Here is a 19,728-nt window from a genome sequence, read left to right on the forward strand (position 1 = left end):
CATTTTCTGGCTTCTTGGGGTGGAAACTTACATTATTAATTTTAGATTTTTCTTTTTAATATAAGCGTTTAAAGTTATAAATTTTTCCATAAGCACTGCTTTAGCTGCATTCAATAGATTTTAATATACTATGTTTTCATTTTCACTTAGGCCAAACTATTTTCTAATTTTCAAATAATTTTACTATTTTTATTGATACTCAATAGATATACATATTTTCATGGCACCCGTGATTATTAATACAATCATATAATGTTTAAAGATTAAATCAGTGTAATTGGGATATCTATCATCTTAAAAATTTGTCATTTCTTTATGCTAGAAACATTTGAATCATTCTCTTCTAACTATTTTGAAATGCACAAGAGGTTATTGTAAACACTAGTCACTGTACTAATCTATTGAACACGGGATATTATTTCTTCTATCTAGGTATGTATTTGTACCCATTAATCAACCTCTCGGGAGGCGGAGCTTGCAGTGAGCCGAGATAGCGCCACTACACTCCAGCCTGGGCGACAGAGCGAGACTCCGTCTCAAAAAAAAAAAAAAAAAAAAAAAAAAAAAAAAAAAAATTGCTAATTACTTTATTGCATAACACATGGTCAGTCCTGGAGAATGGTCCATGAATGCTTGGTTGTCATTGAATGGAGTGTTCTGTAGATGTTACGTAGGTGAAGTTAGTTGGGTTATTCAGGTCTTCTATACCTTTACATTCTTTTTGTTTAATTCTATAGATTAAGAAGAGAGGAGTGTTGAAATTTTCAACTCCATGGTTGCATTGTCTGTTTTTCTTTTCAAATCTTTCAGTATTTGGGGGCTTTTAAATTAAGTTCATATACATAATTAATATTGACAATTATATATAAATATAATAATTATTTTTTTCTTGATATTATAGCCCCTTTTTCATTATGAAATATACCTTTTTGTTTTGGGGATTATTCTACATCTTAAAGTGCATTTTTCTGGTACTAATATATTTATCCCTATTCTCTTACAGTTACTGTTTTTATATGTTTTTCCATCCTTTTATTTTCAACCTATTGTGTGTTTGAGTCTAAAAGTTGTCTCTAGCAGACAGAGTATACTTAGATGTTACCTTTTAAAATCTAGTCTAATCATCTTGTCCTTTGATTGAAGTGTGCAGTTCATTCACATATAATGTCATTTTCATATGGCAGCTATTTCTGGACATCTTGGGTTGCTTTTTTTGCTCTTCTTTCCTTGTTTACTATCTTTTTTGTGGGAAGCAAGTCTTTTTTGCACTATTTTACTTCTTTTTGTAACTTTTTAAAGTAACTTCTTATTTAGATGTTCATATTTCCAGTGGTTACTGAGATTACAGTATGCATCTTTACCTTATCATAATGTATTTTAAGTTACTACTGATTTAATTGTGGTAAGATTTCACAATTTTGCTCTAATATTGCTCCATCCTCACCTTGTATTTGGGCTATTTTTGTCATACATTTTGTATCTATAAGAGTTATAAATGCAACAATACAGTTTTATAATTATTGCTTTAAACAAATTTTTATTTTGAAGAGAAGTGTTTGCGTGCATGTGCATATACATATATACTATTATTTTATATTTCTCTACATATTTACATCCCTAGTGCTTTTCATTCCTTCCTGTGAATGCAAGTTACCATGTGGTGTTATTTTCTTTCTGTCTGAAGGGCTTATTTTTTTTTTTTTTTACCATTTCTTGCATGGCATGTCTGCCGGCAATGAGTCTTCTCAGTTTGGTTTATCTGGGAATGTGTTTATTTCACCTTCATTTTTGAATAACATTTTAACTGGATTCAGAACTCTTGGTTGATAACTTCTTCTTCCTCTCAGCATTTTAAGTAGGGTATATATTGGAGATATTCAGCTCCAGACCACCACAATAAAGCAAATATCTCAATAGTCACATGAAATTTTGGTTTCCTAGTGCCTATAAGAGTTATGTTTATACCATACTGTAGTCTATTAAATGTGTGCTAGCATTATGTCTTAAAAACAATGTACGTATCTTAATTTTAAAAAGACTTTACCAGTAACAATTGTTAGAGATCATCTGAGCCTTCAGCAAGTCATAATCTTTTTGCAGGTGGTGGATCTTGCCTTGATGTTGATGGTTGTTGACTGATCAGGGTGGTGGTTGCTGAAGGTTGGGTTGGCTGTGGCAATTTCTTAAAATAAGACAATGAAGTTTGCCACATTGATTGACTTTCCCTTTCATGGAAGATTTATCTGTAGGAGGCAATGCTGTTTGATAGCATTTACCCGCAACAGAACTTTTCAAAATTGGAGTCAGTCTTCTAAAACCCTGCTGCTGCTTTATCAACTAAGTTTATGAAACATTCCAAATCCTTTGTCATCATTTCAGCAATGTTCACAGCTTCTTCAGAGTAGGTTTCACTTCAAGAAACCTCTTTATTTGTTTGGCCATAAGAAGCAACTCGTCATCCATTCAGATTTTATCATGAGATTGCAGCAATTCAGTCACATCTTCAGACTTCACTTCTAATTCGAATTCTCTTGCCATTTATATCACATCTGCAGTTTCATCGCTGAAGTCTTAAACCCCTCAAAATCATTCTTGAGGGTTGGAATCAACATTTGCCAAACTCCTCTTAATGCTGATATTTTGACCTCCTCCCATGAATGTTCTTCATGGCATCTAAAATTGTAAATCCTTTCCAGAAGGTTTTCAATTTACTTTTCCCAGATTCATCAGAGGAATAAGTGCCTATGGCAGCTATAACCTCATGTAATGTATTATTTTTTCTTTTTTTAAATTATACTTTAAGTTCTGGGATACATATGCAGAACGTGCAGGTTTGCTACATAGGTATACATGTGCCATGGTGATTTGCTGCACCCATCAACCCGTCATCTACATTCGGTATTTCTCCTAATTCTATCCCTCCCCTTGCCCCCCACCCCCCTAAAGGCCCTGGTGTATGATGTTCCTTTCCCTGTGCCCATGTGTTCTCAATGTTCAACTCCCACTTATGAGTGAGAACATGCGGTGTTTGGTTTCCTGTTCCTGTGTTAGTTTGCTGAGAATGAGGGTTTCCAGCTTCATCCATGTCCCTGCAAAGGACATGAATTCATTGGTTCCAAGTCTTTGCTATTGTGAATAGTGCTGCAGTAAACATACTTGTGCATGTGTCTTTATAGTAGCATGATTTATAATACTTTGGGTATATACCCAGTAATGGGATGGCTGGGTCAAATGGTATTTCTAGTTCTAGATCCTTGAGGAATCACCACACTGTCTTCCACAATGGTTGAACTAATTTACACTCCCACCAACAGCATAAAAGTATTCCTATTTCTCCGTATGTTCTCCAGCATCGGTAGTTTCCTGAGTTTTTGTCACCATTCTAACTGGTGTGAGATGGTATCTCATTGTGGTTTTGATTTGCATTTCTCTAATGAGCAGTGATGATGAGGTTTTTTTTCTTCATGTTTGTTGGCCACATTAATGTCTTCTTTTGAAAAGTGTCTGTTCATATCCTTTGGCCACTTTTTGATGGAGTTGTTTGTTTTTTTCATGTACATTTGTTTAAGTTCCTTGTAGATTCTGGATATTAGCGCTTTGTTAGATGGATAGATTGCAAAAAATTTCTCCCATTCTGTAGGTCGCCTCTTCACTCTGATGATAGTTTCTCTTGCTGTGCAGAAGCTCTTTAGTTTATAAACACCTCTATGCAAATAAACTAGGAAATCTAGAAGAAATGGATAAATTCCTCAACACATGCACCCTCCCAAGACTAAACCAGGGAGAAGTCAAATCCTTGAATAGACCAATAACAAGTTCTGAAATTGAGGCAGTAATTCACAGCCTACCAACCAAAAAAAAAAAGCCCAGGACCAGATGGATTCACAACAAATTCTATCAGAAGTACAAAGAGGAGGAGCTGGTACCACTCCTTCTGAAACTATTCTAAACAATAGAAAAAGAGTGACTCCTCCCTAACTCATTTTATGAGGCCAGCATCATCCTGATATCAAAACCTGGCCGAGACACAACAAAAAAGAAAATTTCAGGCTAATATCCTTGATGAACATCAGGTGAAAATCCTCAATAAAATACTGGCAAACTGAATCCAGCAGCACATTAAAAAGCTTATCCACTATGATCAAGTCAGCTTCATCCCTGGGATGCAAGGCTGGTTCAACATATGCAAATCACTAATCATAATCCATCACATAAACAGAACCAATGACAAAAACCACATGATTATCTCAATAGATGCAGAAAAGGCCTTCAATAAAATTCAACACCCCTTCATGCTAAAAACAGTCAATAAACTAGGTATTGATGGAACATATATCAAAATAATAAGATATATTGAAGACAAACCCACAGCCAATACCATACTGAATGGGCAAAAGCTAGAAGCATTCCCTTTGAAAACTGGCACAAGACAAGGATGCGCTGTCTCACCACTCCTATTCAACATTGTATTGGAAGTTCTGGACATTGCAATCAGGCAATAGAAATAGGCACTCAAACAGGAAGAGGGAAAGTCAAATTATCTTTGTTTGCAGATGACATGATTGTATATTTAGGAAACCCCAACGTCTCAACCCAAAAACTCCTTAAACTGATAAGCAACTTCAGCAAAGTCTCAGGATACAAAATCAATGTGCAAAAATCACAAGCATTCTGATACACCAATAACAGCCAAATCATGAGCAAACTCTCATTCACAATTGCTACAAAGAGAATAAAATACCTAGGAATACAACTTACAAGGGTTGTGAAGGACCTCTTCAATGAGAAATACAAACCATTGCTCAAGGAAATAAGAGAGGACACAAACAAATGGAAAAACATTCCATGTTCATGGATAGGAAGAATCAGTATCGTGAAAATGGCCATACTGCCCAAAGTAATTTATAGATTCAATGCTATTCCCCTCGAGCTACCATTGACTGTCTTCACAGAATTAGAAAAAAACCACTTTAAATTTCATATGGAACCAAAAAAGAGCCCCTATAGCCAATACAATCCTAAGCAAAAAGAACAAAGCTGGAGGCATCATGCTACCTGACTTCAAACTATACTACAAGGCTATAGGGCTACAGTAACCAAAAGGCTACAGTAACCAAAACAGCATGGTACTGGTACCAAAACAGATATATAGACCAATGAACAGAACAGAGGCCTCAGAAATAACACCACACAGCTATAACTATCTGATCTTTGACAAGCCTGACAAAAACAAGCAATGGGGAAAGGATTCCCTATTTAATAAATAGTGTTGGGAAAACTGGCTAACCATATGTAGAAAACTGAAACTGGACCCCTTCCTTACACTTTATACAAAAATTAACTCAAGATGGATTAAATATTTAAACATAAGACCTAAAACCATAAAAACCCTAGAAGAAAACCTAGGCAATACCATTCAAGACATAGGCACACGCAAAGGCTTCGTGACTAAAACACTAAAAGCAATGGCAACAAAAGCCAAAACTAACACATGGGATCTAATTAAACTAATGTATTTCTTAAATAATAAGACTTGAAAGTCAAAATGACTTTTTGATTCATGAGTTACAGAATATATATTGTGTTAGAGACATGGAAATAACATTAATCTCCTTGTGCCTCTTCATCAGCACTCTTGGGTGACCAGGTATATTGTCAATGAGCAGTAATATTTTGAAATAAATCTTTTTTCTGAGCAGTAGGTCTCCACAGTGAGCTCAAAATATACAGTAAACCATGCACAAACAAATTTGCCATTATCCAAGTTTTTTTGTTCCATTTCTAGAGTACAAGCAGAGTAGATTTAGCAAAATCCCTGAGGGGCCTAGGATTTTCATTATGGTAAACAAGCATTTGCTTTGACTTAAAGTCACCAGCTGCATTAATCCCTGACAAGAGAGTCAGCTTGTCCTTTGGAGCTTTGCAGCTGAGTATTGACTTCTCCTCTCTAGCTATGAAAGTCATACAGATGACATCTTCTAATAGAAGGCTATTTTGTCTACATTAACAATCATTTGCTTAGTATAGCCACCTTCATCAATGATCTTAGCTAGATTTTCTGGATAACTTGCTGTAGCTTCTACATCAGCATGTGTTCCTTCACCTTGCACTTTTATGTTATGGAGATAGCTTCTTTCCTTAAACCTCATAAACCAAACTCTGTTAGTTTTATACTTTTGTTTCCAGCTTCCTCACCTCTCCTAGCCTTCATAGAACTGAAGAGAGCTAGAGTCTTGCTCTGGATTAGGCTTTGGCTTGGGGGAATATCATGGGTGGTTTGATATTCTATCTAGACCATGAAAAGTTTTCTCCACATCAATGATAAGGCTGTTTCACTTTCTTATCATTGGTGTGTTTAGTGGAACAGTGCTTTAAATTTATTTTCAATAACTTTCTCTTATCTTTTTTTTTTTTTTTTTTCATACTTGGCTAACTGTTTGACATGAGGCCCATCTTGGCTTTTGATATGCCTCCTCACTAAGCATAATAATTTCTGACTTTTGATTTAAAATGAGATCTGTGTGACTCTTTCACTTGGGCAGTTAGAGGCCATTGTAGGGTTGCGAATTGGCCTAATGTTAATATTGTTGTGTCTCAGGGAATAGGGAGGGCAGTGGAGAGGAGCAGAGATGGGGAAATAGCTGGTTGGTGGAACAGTCAGAACACACACGTTTATCAATGAAGGCTGCTGTCTTATATGGGTGTGGTTCATGGCACCTCAAAACATTTACAATAGTAACATCAAAGATCACTGAACACAGAGTCACAGCTCAGACATAATAATAATGAAAAAGTTTGAAATATTCTGAGAATTACCAAAATGTGACACAGAGACATGAAGTGAGCACATGCTGTTGGAAAAATGGTGCTGATAGACTTGTTTGGCAAGGGGTTGCCATAAACCTCCAATTTATAAAAAATGCAGTATCTGCAAAGTGCAATAAAATGAAGCACAATAAAAAGAAGTGCTGCGTATCATTTTACTACCGTCTGGCCTACAGAGTTCTGATGAAAGTTCAGCCATTGGTCATATTTCTGTTTTCCTGTAAGTGATAAGTCATTTTTTTGTTTGTGCTTTCAAGATTTTTATGTTGTATTTGGTTTTCAGAAGTTTGAGTTCGACTATAAGGTATCCAGATTTACTTCTCTTTGTGTATTTGGAGTTTCTTGAGATTCTTGGATCTGTAGGCTAATGTTTTTCTTTTCTTTTCCTTCCTTTTTTTTAAACAGAGAGAGCCTGTTTGTGTCTCCCAGGCTCAAGCGATCCTCCCACCTCAGCCTATGTAGCTGATTATATATCACCACACTGGGCTAATTTTTTATTTTTTATTTGTAAAGATGAAGTCTTGTTGTGTTGCCCAGGCTTGTCTTGAACTCTGGGACTCAAGTGATCCTTCCACCTCGGCCTCTCAAATTGCTAGGATTGCAGGTGTGAGCCACTGCACCTGGCCTTTTCCTCATTTTTAAAAAGGTGTTAATCATTACATTTTCAAAGACTTTTTGCTCCTCCCTTTGCTCTTTCCTCTCTTGGAACTCTCATTTTATAAATGTTGAGATATTGGATATTACACTACATGTTTCTGAGGCTCTGCTCATTTTTCTTCAAGCTTTATTTTCTCTATTCTTGGTTGGGATAATTTGTATTGATGTGCTTTTAGGTTCTTTGATTCTTCTTTGAACTCAAATCTTCTGTTGAGCCCATCTAGTACATTTTAAATTTCAATTATTGATTTTTAAGTCTAGAATTTCCATTTGAATCTTTATTATAATTTTATATCTCTATTGAAATGTCTTCTACTTGCTGAACATTGAACACTGTCACAATATTTTCCTTTAATTCTTTCACTATGGTTGTCTTTAATTCTGTGGATATCCCCATAGCAGCACTTTGAAGTCTTTAATTCACTCGGAGTCCCTTTCTATTGACTGCTTTTTTCCTAAGTATGGATCTCGATTTTCTGTTTATTTACATGTCTACTAATTTTTTTTTGTTGTTGGAAACTGAAAGTTTTAAATAATGCATTTAGCAACTTTGGATTTTGTCTCAGTTTTCTGAGAGTTGTTGTCTCTTCTTTTCTAGTAACTTTCCGGGCTTCAACTGTGGATCTGCTTGTCCTGGAGTGTGGAGTTTCTGACATCTCTGCTCATGTATTAGTCTGGTTTTCTAAGGATCACACCTGTGTCTACATAGCTTAGAGTCATCGAGCAACTTGTGCTGAAACACTTCAAGCTTGTAAGGTGTAGTAACCCTACAAAGGCCTCTAACTGCTCAAGTGAAAGAAAGAGTCACCATCTGTTGATCAATCCACATGTGAGCTAAGGAATATATTCAAAGTGGCAGCCAGTTCTCAAGTTCCCCTGGGCTTTCACTTTCTGCTGGGCTCTTTTAGGTCTCCCCCTACACATGCATGGTTTCCCAATCAACTAGGGATATGTAGAGAGCTTATCTCAGCCCTTCCGTGATGCTCTTCTCCAGATTGTTTCCAGGATCTCCCAGGTAAACTTCTGGCTGATCGCCGTTGCTTCATCAGGGATCAAACCTTGAGCTAGCAAAACTGTAGGTTCTGCTTGTTAATTCCCAACGGCCTCCATCACTTTTGGCCAGGAGAGCCATGGATCTTTACATCTCGGTGAAATCATCTGTCCCATTAGCAGTAAACCTGCTGGTTTTTGCAGCCAGTTCCACAGTGATAAAACTACTGTTCTCACTAACCAAGCTGAGGGCAGGGTAGATAGAGCAGCCTCAGGCAAGGAGGCCACAGTATCATTGCTTTTACTGAAGTTCATGCAGTTTTTCAAAAATAAATATTTCTCAATTCATTGTATGCCACTGATGATTTCCTGTGCCCTGAAATGCTTGTGACAATTTTTCCAGTTTTATACTTAGTCTTTTGCACAGAGGAATTTCTAACACCTTCATGAGATCATCATCAGAATTCTCTTTTGTACTTATTTTTATCTGAAGGAGCCTAGGGGTTTTAGGTTTACTAAAATAAAGGGCAAAGTAGACTTCTCTGATTACATTTGCATTTTGTTAAATTGCAGGGGTCATTTTAAAAGACAAATTTTTTTTTTTCCAGAGCAACATTCAGGCAAGCATTTTCCTAACATTGAAGAACAACTGTTTTATAAGCAAAACGTTATGACATTGGAGTGATTATGTTTTCTTTCCAGATTTCCAGAGTGTGAAATCCATGAGAAAACACTTGCATATAAAAAACAAAAAGCCATAAACAAACCCAAACTCCCAAAACCCCCCAAATCCCAAAAAACTTGTTCAATCTGCAACTTAATCTTCATCTATTAATTTCCATTATGTATTCATTTCTATTTGGTGAATCACTTTGGAACTAAGTCACATAAATTCTCCCTTGTGATATTATCTGGGTGTTTAGTTTGAAGGCTCTTTTTGATCTTTTAAAAGCATTTCTATGTGTGGTAGGTAGAATTATAATATTTCTGCCTCCTAGTGAACACATTTAATTCCCTACTCTGAATAAGGGCAGAACCTGTGAAAATGACTGGCTATCACTTCCACGGTTATATTCTGTTACATGGCAATGACAAAAAGGATTCTTCATATGTAATTAAGGACTCCAATCAGTTTATTTTGGGGTAATCAAGATTTTCCTAGATGAGCCAGGCATATTCAGGGAGCCCTTTAAATGTAGAGTTTTCTCTAGCTGGTTTTGAAAGAAAGAAATAGCTATGCTACTCACTCCCTAGGAAGAGAGGCAGACTCTAGTTATTGAGAGTGATCCCTAGCTGATGGCTGAGAAGCAGATGGGACTTCAGTCCGGCAACTGCAAGGAACCGTATTCTACCAACAACCAGTGAACTTGCAAGAGGACCTTAGTGTCAAATCAGACTGAAGCCCTGGCCAACATTTTGACTTCAGCCTTGTCAAAAAAACTCTGAGCAGAGAACTCAGTGATGTTATGTCTAGGCTTCTGATGTGCAAAAACTGTGAGATAATAAATTTGTGTTGATTTAAGCTGATAAGTGCGTGGCAATTTATCACAGAGCAATAGAAAGCTAATACACTGTGAAATCTTTCTTTATAAATGAATCTGCCCTTGAAACACCCAAGATTTGAGAAGTTCTATTTACTTAAGATACAGGTTGGCATGAAATTATTCAGTTACTCAGGACTTTTTGCCTTACAATAGGTTTAATTTCAGGACTTCTAGAGCACAATTTCCATGCATTTCTTTCTTGATTTCCAAAAGAATAGATAATCACACCCTTTTGTGTCCTTGCTATGTACCAAGCACAGTTCTAAGTGACAGGCTGTTCGCATCACCCTGTGTAATTTTCATTTTGCAGATGAGGGGAGTGAGGTGGTGCTGAGGGTGAAGCTATGTCCCTAACGTCACATTTGTATGGAGTGACAGAACCAGGATTCAAATCTGAGAGCCCCACGCTCTGCAGCTCTTAACCCCATGCCTTACTATTGCTTCCACAAGCGCATTATAGAAAGTGTGGAAAATTCAGAAAAGCACTGAGAAGAAAATGTAAATCACTAGTAATGTCTTCATTTAGAGATAGCCATATAATCACTATGAACATTTTGGCATTCATTCTATCTAGGAAAATAGCTCGTCAGTAGAGAAGTGGGCACATTATAACTTAATGGGGATTTTACTCTGCTTAATGCTTTGTAACTTCTTCTTTTTTCCCTTTCCCATAACAAATTTTAAAATGTTCTGTATTCTTACCCACAGTATTAATACATTTACAAAAAAAAATTACTTCCTTTGTTCCTGAAGCACAGTATGCTCTCGTCATGTATTCTTTGGGTTTTGCTCACTGTGTAACCTTTCCCCAAAGTCACAGGCCCTCCTCAGAGTGTCTTTGTGGTCTTTCTCTTCAGGTTTCGACCTCAGAGCAATCCGGGAAACAGGCAGACAGGTGGTAAAAAATTCAGATGATCAGAAATCTACCATTTATTCTAAAGTTGGGGTTAAATGCAATGATAATTTAAAAATAAAGGTAGGAGATTATGGAGAAGAGAGAGTGTATGGGAACCACCACAGTAAGGGGCACGTGCAGAGGGCAGTAGCTGTGTCCAGGGAACAGGGATGGTCCAGCTAGACCTCAAGGATCTGCCTGGCCCGTGAGGGTGGAACGTGTGGTGGGTCAGATGCAGGGCCAATGTCCAGATTGCATGACTGAGCCAAGACCATGAACCTCACCAGCCCCGAAGCTTCAATTGCTGGCACTCTTAGGGCTGAGGACAGAGACCACCTCCAAAGGCCGAGAACCATAAACACCAGAGTGACGGGTAAGTCCTCCTGGAGAACTTAGATCAACCCTCACAGAGGAGGGAAGGAAGAGGAAAAGCTAAGTTACCTAAAGAAGACTAAATTTAACAACATAAATGGCAAGATGAAATGTTTTCTGCTATCAGCAGAAACAGTGTCTTATGAACAGGCGTTTAGTTATAGAGAAATAGAGTGAAATTTCTGTGTGTCTATGTTGTGATAATAAATTTTCAACCTTCTGTTGGCTCTGTCTAAATCCTTCCTATTCTTGTCAGTGATACTGTTATTTTATTGCTCACATTGGCTTGAAATTATGCGGCCACCTCTGTCTGTTCATCAATCAAACTATGATGTCATCTTGGAGCACTCTGTGTGTGGTATGCGGGTGTGGAGAGGGGATTATAACCTGACCCTGAAGGCACTTTATATTTAACCAAATGTGAGTAAGGGAAAAAGTCAGGTTTTTCTTAACCTTTTAAAAAGCTTCCTGAGTACCAAATAGTGCTTTTAAAAAAACCAACATTCAGTGAATTAATTTAAATGTCAATGACTTAGAAACACAAGGATTATTTTCCCCCTAAATCAGCCATGTAAAGAAATGTTTTGCAAAAATGAACATGTCTAATTATTGATTCTGCAACATTTGAAAAGTGGCAGAAAGAGGCACAGCCTGTTTAAGCATAGTCAACCCCGCATTTGCTACGTGTTCAAATGGGACGTACTGTTCAGTGCTAACAAATATGATACACTGGGGAAGGGGACCTTGGGGCTTTCCACAGCTTCAATCTGCTTTGGGAATACATTTATGGCCACGTCCTCAGATCTTCTCGTTGGTTCCCCACTGTGGGTTGCTCTTTGAGATTGGAGCTGGGGTTGTTTGTGATGGGGATGTAGGCTCAATAGCTCAGTAACTTCCGTGAGGGCTCATTTTGGAGTATCCCTCCAGTCACAACAATACCCCCGCTTCAGTGAGAGCTCCTGCCATAAGCCTGGCAGCCATCTCCGTACTTCAAACTCTCCCCACTCCCACCCACCCCTTATTCAGTGGACTAAAGACTTAGCCCAAATTCTGTCTGCTGGGAAGTTGGAATTGGTAACCAGAAGGTGAACCCACCTCTGTGGGCTAAACTACCACATACAAACTCAGGGCTTGTGGGAGCCAGTAGTCAGCCAAAGGGTGGAGAGCATTAAACCAGCTGGTCTGTAGGGATAGAGATGGAGGCAGCGGCAACGCACCAGGAGAGAGAACTCTCTGGGATCCTGGCAGCGAACATTTTTTGTTTCCTAGCTTGATTTGTAGGCCTGTTTTCTCCTTTTGATTTTAAAATTCACTCTTGGACTTCTCACAAGCAAATTTCCTCTTTTTATTTTTGCTTAACCTAATTTAAGTTGATTCCTGTTACTTGCAACCCCAGGAGTTTCGCTCCTGGTTGCTATATTGGTGGTGAGGAACTCAGTATCTGGGAAATAAGATAAAGGAACAAGCATATAACAAGAGAAAGTCAATAACTGCAACAACAGTTTTAAAATACAGGTCTTAGATATGACACCAAAAATACAAGAGACAAAAGAAAAATTAGATACACTGAATTCCATCAAACTTACTAAATTTTGCTCTTGAAAGGACACCATTATGAAAGTGGGGGAAGGAAACACAGAACGGGAGAAAATATTTGTGAATCATATATTTCAAAAGAGACTTGTATCTAGAATATATGGAGAATTGTTACAATTCAACAACAAAAACACAAATTTAAACAGGAGAAAAATGTTTGAGTAGAAATTTTTTTCAAAGAAGATACACAAATGGCCAATAAGCACATGAAAAGACGCTAACATCATTATCATTTGGGAAATACAAATTAAAACAAAAAATGAGATCGCACTCCACAGTTACTATGATGGCGATAGCAAAATGGTGAATAACTAAGTGTTGGGAAGAAGGTGGAGAAATTACAACTTTCATAAACTGCTGGTAGAAATGTAAAATGGTGCAGCTTCTTGGAAAACAGTTTGGCAGTTCCTCAAAATGTTAAAGATGGAATTACCACATGCCCTAGAAATTCCACTCCTAGGTATACATCCAAGAGAAATAAAAACACATGTCCACACAAAATCTTGTACATGAATATTCATAGCAGAATTATCCATAATCACCAAGAAGTGAAAACAACTCAAATGTCCATCAACAATGAATAAGTGACAAAACCAAGTAGGTCCATACAATGGAATATTATTCAGCCATAAGAATAAATAAGGTTGATACACGCTACAAATGAATGAACCTTGAAAACATTATGCTAAGTCAAAGAGGCCTGTAGCAAAAGGCCATGTTTTATATTATCCTATTTATGTGAAATGCCCATAGAGACAGGAAGTAGACAGGTGATTTCCAGGGGCTATAGAGAAAAGGAAACGGGGAGTGACTGCTAAGAGAATTGGATTTTTGGGGGGAGCAATAAAGTGTTCTGGAATTAGATATTGGTGATCAATGCACAACTCATGAATACACTAAATGCCACTTTTACACTTTAAAAGGGTAAATTTATGATACATGAATCATATTTCTCAATAAAGCTATTATTTAAAACAATACGGGAAAAATATATTACCCTGATTTACTCACGTCTACAATGACATAATCACAATTAAAGCGAGGAATCAGCCAAATTTTAACTAGTTATGTAACCTCGAACAAGTTACTTATTTCTGTCTTTGTTTTTTTACCTACCAAATGAGGATAAAGATAATACAGACTTCATAAGGTCATTACATGATTAAATGGGTTAATAAATGTAAACCTTTTGGAAGATAATTTGTCACACAATGTCCAGTAAACGTTGGCAATTATTGTAATTATTAACTTGCAAATGTAATTTGTGTGGCTGAATAGCACCTGCCTGTTGTGACTTTCTCCAGGCATCATTCCAATTAGTCCACATTCAAGTCAGAGAAAAGATGGAAGGTACTACCCCCATGGAGAAGTGCTGGGGAAACCAGTAGCAAAACAAACTTTATGAGTAAGAAACAAATATGATTACTCAACAATAATCTTCATAAAAATGGATGAAACCCAACTAATTCAGTTGATCTTGATGAAAAACAGGAAGGAAGAACTTCTTACATGTGTTGGGAAGGTGATATAAATATTTTATGTTTTCATGATCTTATAAATGGAGGCAAGGGTATCCTTTTATGATCAAGGTAAGAATTTATGTTGGAATGGCAATTGAAAGACAACTGACAACTAACAAAAATGAAGAGGGCTGGACACAGTGGCTCATGCTTATAATCCCAGCATTTTGGGAGGCTGGGGCAGACAGATTGCTTGGGCCCAGAAGTTTGAGACCAGCCTGGACAACATAATGAGACCCTGTCTCCACAAAAATAAAAATAAAACAATTAGGCAGGCATGGTGGTGTGCACCTGTAGTCTCAGTTACAGGGGAGGCTGAGTTGAGGGGATCACTAGCCGGACTGTTGAGGCTGCAATGTGCTATAATCATACCACTGCACTGTAGCCTGGGTAATAGAGTAGGACTTTGTCCTTATTTAAAAAAAAAAAAAAAAGGATGAATCATTCTTGCTCAGTTGGGATGATCAGAAATCCAGCTGCCTAATCACCTTTTGCTCAGAAAAGTTTTTATGGCCTGGGGTCTTTCAGCAAGCATGTGAATGCAACAGAATCTTTGAGATAACTGAAGCTTCCTTCTTTGACTAGCAATATTCAGGTAGAAGTGTTTCTAGAATTCTAAAATTTCTTTTTTGATATATATATATATTTTTTGAGACGGAGTCTCTCTCTGTTGGCCAGGCTGGAGTGTGGTGGTGCGATCTTAGCTCACTGCAACCTCTGCCTCCCGGGTTCAAGCGATTCTTCTGCCTCAGCCCCCTGAGTAGCTGGGACTACAGGCATGCGCCACCACGTCCTGCTAATTTATATATATATATATATATATATTTTTTTTTTTTTGGTAGAGATGGGTTTTCACCATATTGGCCAGGCTGGTCTCAATCTCCTGACCTCGTGATCTGCCCACTTTGGCCTCCCAAAGTGCTGGGAATACAGGCATAAGCCACCACACATGGCCTAAAATTTTAAAGTTTTAAACACTCTTTTTGAGGCTATTACTTCACCTTCCCCAGGTGGCTTTATGAGCGGAGTCCGCAGAGCCCACTTCCAAGCTGTGAGCCTCTGCCCTGCACTTCATAGTGCTCTGCTGGCTCTGGCATTTGCAGTTGAAAGAGTTCTAGAGAAAGGGTATTATCAAGGGCACTAAGGGCCAAGTTCAGCATTCATTTTAAAGTATTGTAATCTTTACAAGGCTCCAGGTTCTTGTTTTCCTCTAAACTGAACAGTGAATTTCCTAAAGACAGACATTCTAAACATCCGTCTTCTCCTTTGTCTGTGTATCCCTGGCTCTGAGCACAGGGTCTTGCGTATTCAGTGGCCATGTGACGAGTGAGTGCACGGAAATGTTTGGGGGACCGCCTTTCTGCTGGAGGGTTTGAAGGCATATAATCCTGCTTTTTGTCAGAAAGTTGTTGGGGTGTTGGCAACAAATGTAGAGTTAGAAGAATTCCAATCAACATTTCCTTCTTTTCTCTCCCCTCTTCCACACACTTCTTCCTCTTCTCTCCATCTGCAAGACAGTGGACCTCACTGCTTCCTGAGATGCTTCCCACATGCAACCCTTTCAGTAGGTACACCCCAGGATCCCCTTCAGGAGACACTCGCTCCCCAGCTTCTGGAGCCATTGTTCTGAAGGATTACGCCGGCACTAGAATCCCTTGCCAGAACTGTCTCCACCAATGGGAGGTATCTGAAAATTACAGCCCTCCCCTGAGGTCAGGTCACATCCAAGGACTGTTTGATGTGGGAATTCCAAGACCTGCACCGACTTCAGGACAACTCTGAAGAGCTATTTTAGTACTAGAGCTCTCAGTGGGATCCACTAGGCCTTCTTTTATGGCCGCAGCATAGTCCACCTTCTCCCTGCCAACCCCAGTGCCTTCCTCTCTTGCTGGTCTTTTTGCCAAGAGCACTTCTCAATAAACTCCCCTGCACACACATTTCTAATCCTGTCTCCCCCAAAAGCCGACTTCAAACAGTGAAGCACCAAGTTGGTCTGCCTTCAGCCCCTGTCTCAGCATATAGGCAGTGCTCAGTACGTGTTCATCACAAGACTGGACTCCTCCTACACCCACTCTCTTGCTATTATGACAACAGGTGAATAAGTCACCCAGGCAGAGTTAGCCAGAAGAAGTTGTGAGTTGCTGGGAAAATGGGTGCTAAATCATCCTCAAACCTAATCAGCAACAGAGTCTCAAAGCTCTTGGGGCCATGAGAATTTGTATGGGCAACCAAAGTGTACCTCTGTGAATAATAGAGATGACCACACATTTCTTGACTCTCTCCATCAAAATGAAGGGTCTACGCCCCCTCCACTGGAGTCTGGGTGGAGGAACCTGTGAATGCTTTGAGCAATGGAAGACGGCAAGTAATGCTGTGCCCATTTCCAGGCCCCAAACTTGAAAGATTGGCAGCTTCTAATTCCTATCTTTTGGAATTCTCTCTGGGATTCTTAAGCTGCCAAGTAAGAAGGCCTACTACCCAAGACAGCCATGTGTGGGCACTCTGATGGCACTTCCAGATGAGCCAACCCTCTAGCCTCTAGCACCCCCAAGGTGCCAAACATGTGAGTGAAGCTGTTTTTGTCAGTCCCAGATCCATCTATCCACCATCCAAATACCACCTCCTAACCTCAGTCACTCCTGCATGGAGAACAAGAATCACCAGCCAGTGTTTGAACAAATTTTTCACCGATAAGATCATAATACAACAAAATGGTTATTATTGTAATTTTTGATGCAGCAATAGAAAACCAGAGCAACCCCATCCTGAAATCTCTCCAACACCTCCTTTTTACCCTCTATGACCTCACTGGGAACACGACAGATAAAGGAATGAGTATCTCCTGTCCATTTTACTGAAGTGAAGGTCCAAGGATCTCAGCCCTGACAACTTGCCCAAACTCAAACATTTAGTTTGCAATGAGCCCAGAAGTAAAACTGATTTCATCTGAGCTTTTCTCAAGTGTATTTCCATTTGATAGGCAGTAGGGTTTTGTTTTGAGAAAAATGAAAAGGTGGTAAATAATTATTTAAGGAAACCAAATACTGGGGGAGGATGATCTCCCAGGCATGGTTCAAAAGACCACACACCTCTGCCTCTTGGTCTCTGGAAAATAAAGTCTTGGGGAATCTGGGTCTTAACTAAAACAAGACTTTGGAGGCTGGGCACAGTGGCTCATGCCTGTAATCCCAGCACTTTGGGAAGCCGAGGCAGGCAGATCACGAGGTCAGGAGTTCGAGACTAGTGTGGCCAACATAGTGAAACCCCATCTCTACTAAAAATACAAAAAATTAGCCAGATATGGTCATGCGCACCTGTAATCCCAGCTACTCAGGAGGCTGATGAAGGAGAATCACGTGAACCAGAGAGGCAGAGGTTGCAGTGAGCTGAGACTATGCCACTGTACTCCAGCCCAAGTGACAGTGCGATAATCCATCTCAAACAAACAAACAAACAAACAAAACCTCGGAAGTAGAGGTGCACCTCCTAACATGTACAATGACCTGAGGCCATGATTTTGAGGAAGTAGGACTAATTCAGATATATTTCCATATTGTCTCCAGAGACAATTCCTAAGTGTCAGAATCTGTGTCCAGATTTTCCGTTTGCAGCATGTGGCCACTAGACTTATCCAAGAGTTATTTTCCTGACTTCTCAAGCTAGGATTCTATTTTGAGGTCTGCTCATTGAACAATTACTTACTACTCAGAGTTCTGAGTCTATGTGGCTCCATGGACTGTACCATCTAAATGCCACCACTGTTATGAGGATTCCCATGTTATGAGAGCTACAATGTGAATAGCAAAGATCTTACCTTACCTCCTACTCTCATCCAAAACAAACAAACAAACAAAACCTCTTGGAAATAAAACACTTCATTAACAGATTAGCCAAGAAACCATATCAGTGCTCATCGTCTCCAGATGATCACCATATCTGGATTCTCTGAGAGACGGAAGGAAGCTAAGATGGTTGAGTCCTTACCGTGTGCACATGCCACAGATTTACACGCATGGTCACAATTTCCATGGTATCCCTACGAGATGGGTCTCATTAGCTTCAGTTCACCAATAAGGACACAGAAGCTGGGAGAGGGTTAAGTACATTGCTGTAGGTTTCCACAGCCAGCAGGAAATGGGAGAGAAGAGTAGGAGGCGGGCAGTGATTCAAACCCAGATGTGTCTGTATGAGGTCAAAGCCCATGAAAAGCAGTAAAAATTTCAGGTTAAAATAGCCTGAAATAATAGTTACCTATACAAGAAGAAAAAATTCCAATCACCAATGAGGTGGAAGAGTTTTATGCCGAATTTAAACTAGTACGCTTTGTATTCACATAGATGTATGTAGTGTCAATGTCTACTCTTGGAGTCTACATTTCTCTATGTCGGTGAGGTTATTGCTGCTTTACTTGGAATCTTACAACTTTTGATGTAATAAAATATGTGATTTATTGTGCAAGCAAAGTATTGGACCCCATTGTTAAGTCTATATAAAAAATACAAAAATATTTATTTACATACCTACACAGGTGTGCCCATTTGAGTAGCTGGGCCTGGACAGGTCATTGTAGGCTGGAGAGGCCGAGGACTGAAGAGACAGGAGCAGGAACAGAGGTGCCACCGTAAGGATTTTCCAGGGGGACTGCATCTCCGAGCTATGCACTCCAAGTGATCACCTGGCTACAGAAGCTCCCAACTGAGGGATGCTGGAGCCGAGGCCGCAGAATCAACTGATCTGTCTTTCCTTCTCTTCTTCACTCTCTTTGACACACACACCCCACCCTCTCACATACACACTTTTCAATAAGTGTGAAGTGAAGAAAAGCACACATAAACACTCTCAGACCCACAGCTTGCTCTTGAGAGAGACACACACGAAGAGCTGGAGGGAGTCTCTGGTGTGCAGTTCTGCTGAGGTAAAAACTGCAGGATAAAGAAAACCCAAGTTGCACAGTGGCGGCACTTCCGTGCTCCCTGGCTCAATGAAGTCAGTGACCATAAACCCTGTGAGCCTCGAGGCTGGCCGGAACTGATCTGTGGGGTTGGTTAGGAGGCCCTTCCCCTTTCATTCTTGCGAAACCAAACAAAGCTAAAGCTAAAACTGAGAAGAAAAAAGAAAAAAAAAACTAAGCCACAAGCACACAATCCTTTAACAATTTGATCAGCAGCACCCAAATACTGTAGAAATTATAATTGGTTTTATTCAGAACTTATTTAGTCTTGTTTTCAAGAGCTTTATATGGTAAGGTTGTGATCCTTATTTTGTTGTTAAAGAATATTCTGGTCAAATAATATCTTTCCTCTGGAGAAATTGGGTTATTCCTTGAAGG

General features: G+C 39.1%; 1 protein-coding gene across 2 annotated transcripts in view; it reads right to left on the bottom strand.

The window, feature by feature from the left end:
• Positions 1–19,430, bottom strand: part of AOAH (acyloxyacyl hydrolase) — a 207,417-nt gene extending 187,987 nt beyond the window's left edge. For both annotated transcript variants that reach the window (XM_050785510.1, XM_050785509.1), the window contains exon 1: positions 18,920–19,430. In XM_050785510.1, the coding sequence (XP_050641467.1) occupies positions 18,920–19,046 (127 nt within the window). In that variant the 5' untranslated portion in view covers positions 19,047–19,430. The remainder of the gene's footprint in view (positions 1–18,919) is intronic.
• Between the last annotated feature and the right edge of the window lie 298 nt (positions 19,431–19,728).

The sequence above is a fragment of the Macaca thibetana genome, chromosome 3 (genome assembly GCF_024542745.1).
Source record: "Macaca thibetana thibetana isolate TM-01 chromosome 3, ASM2454274v1, whole genome shotgun sequence".
Classification (NCBI taxonomy): Eukaryota; Metazoa; Chordata; class Mammalia; order Primates; family Cercopithecidae; genus Macaca; species Macaca thibetana.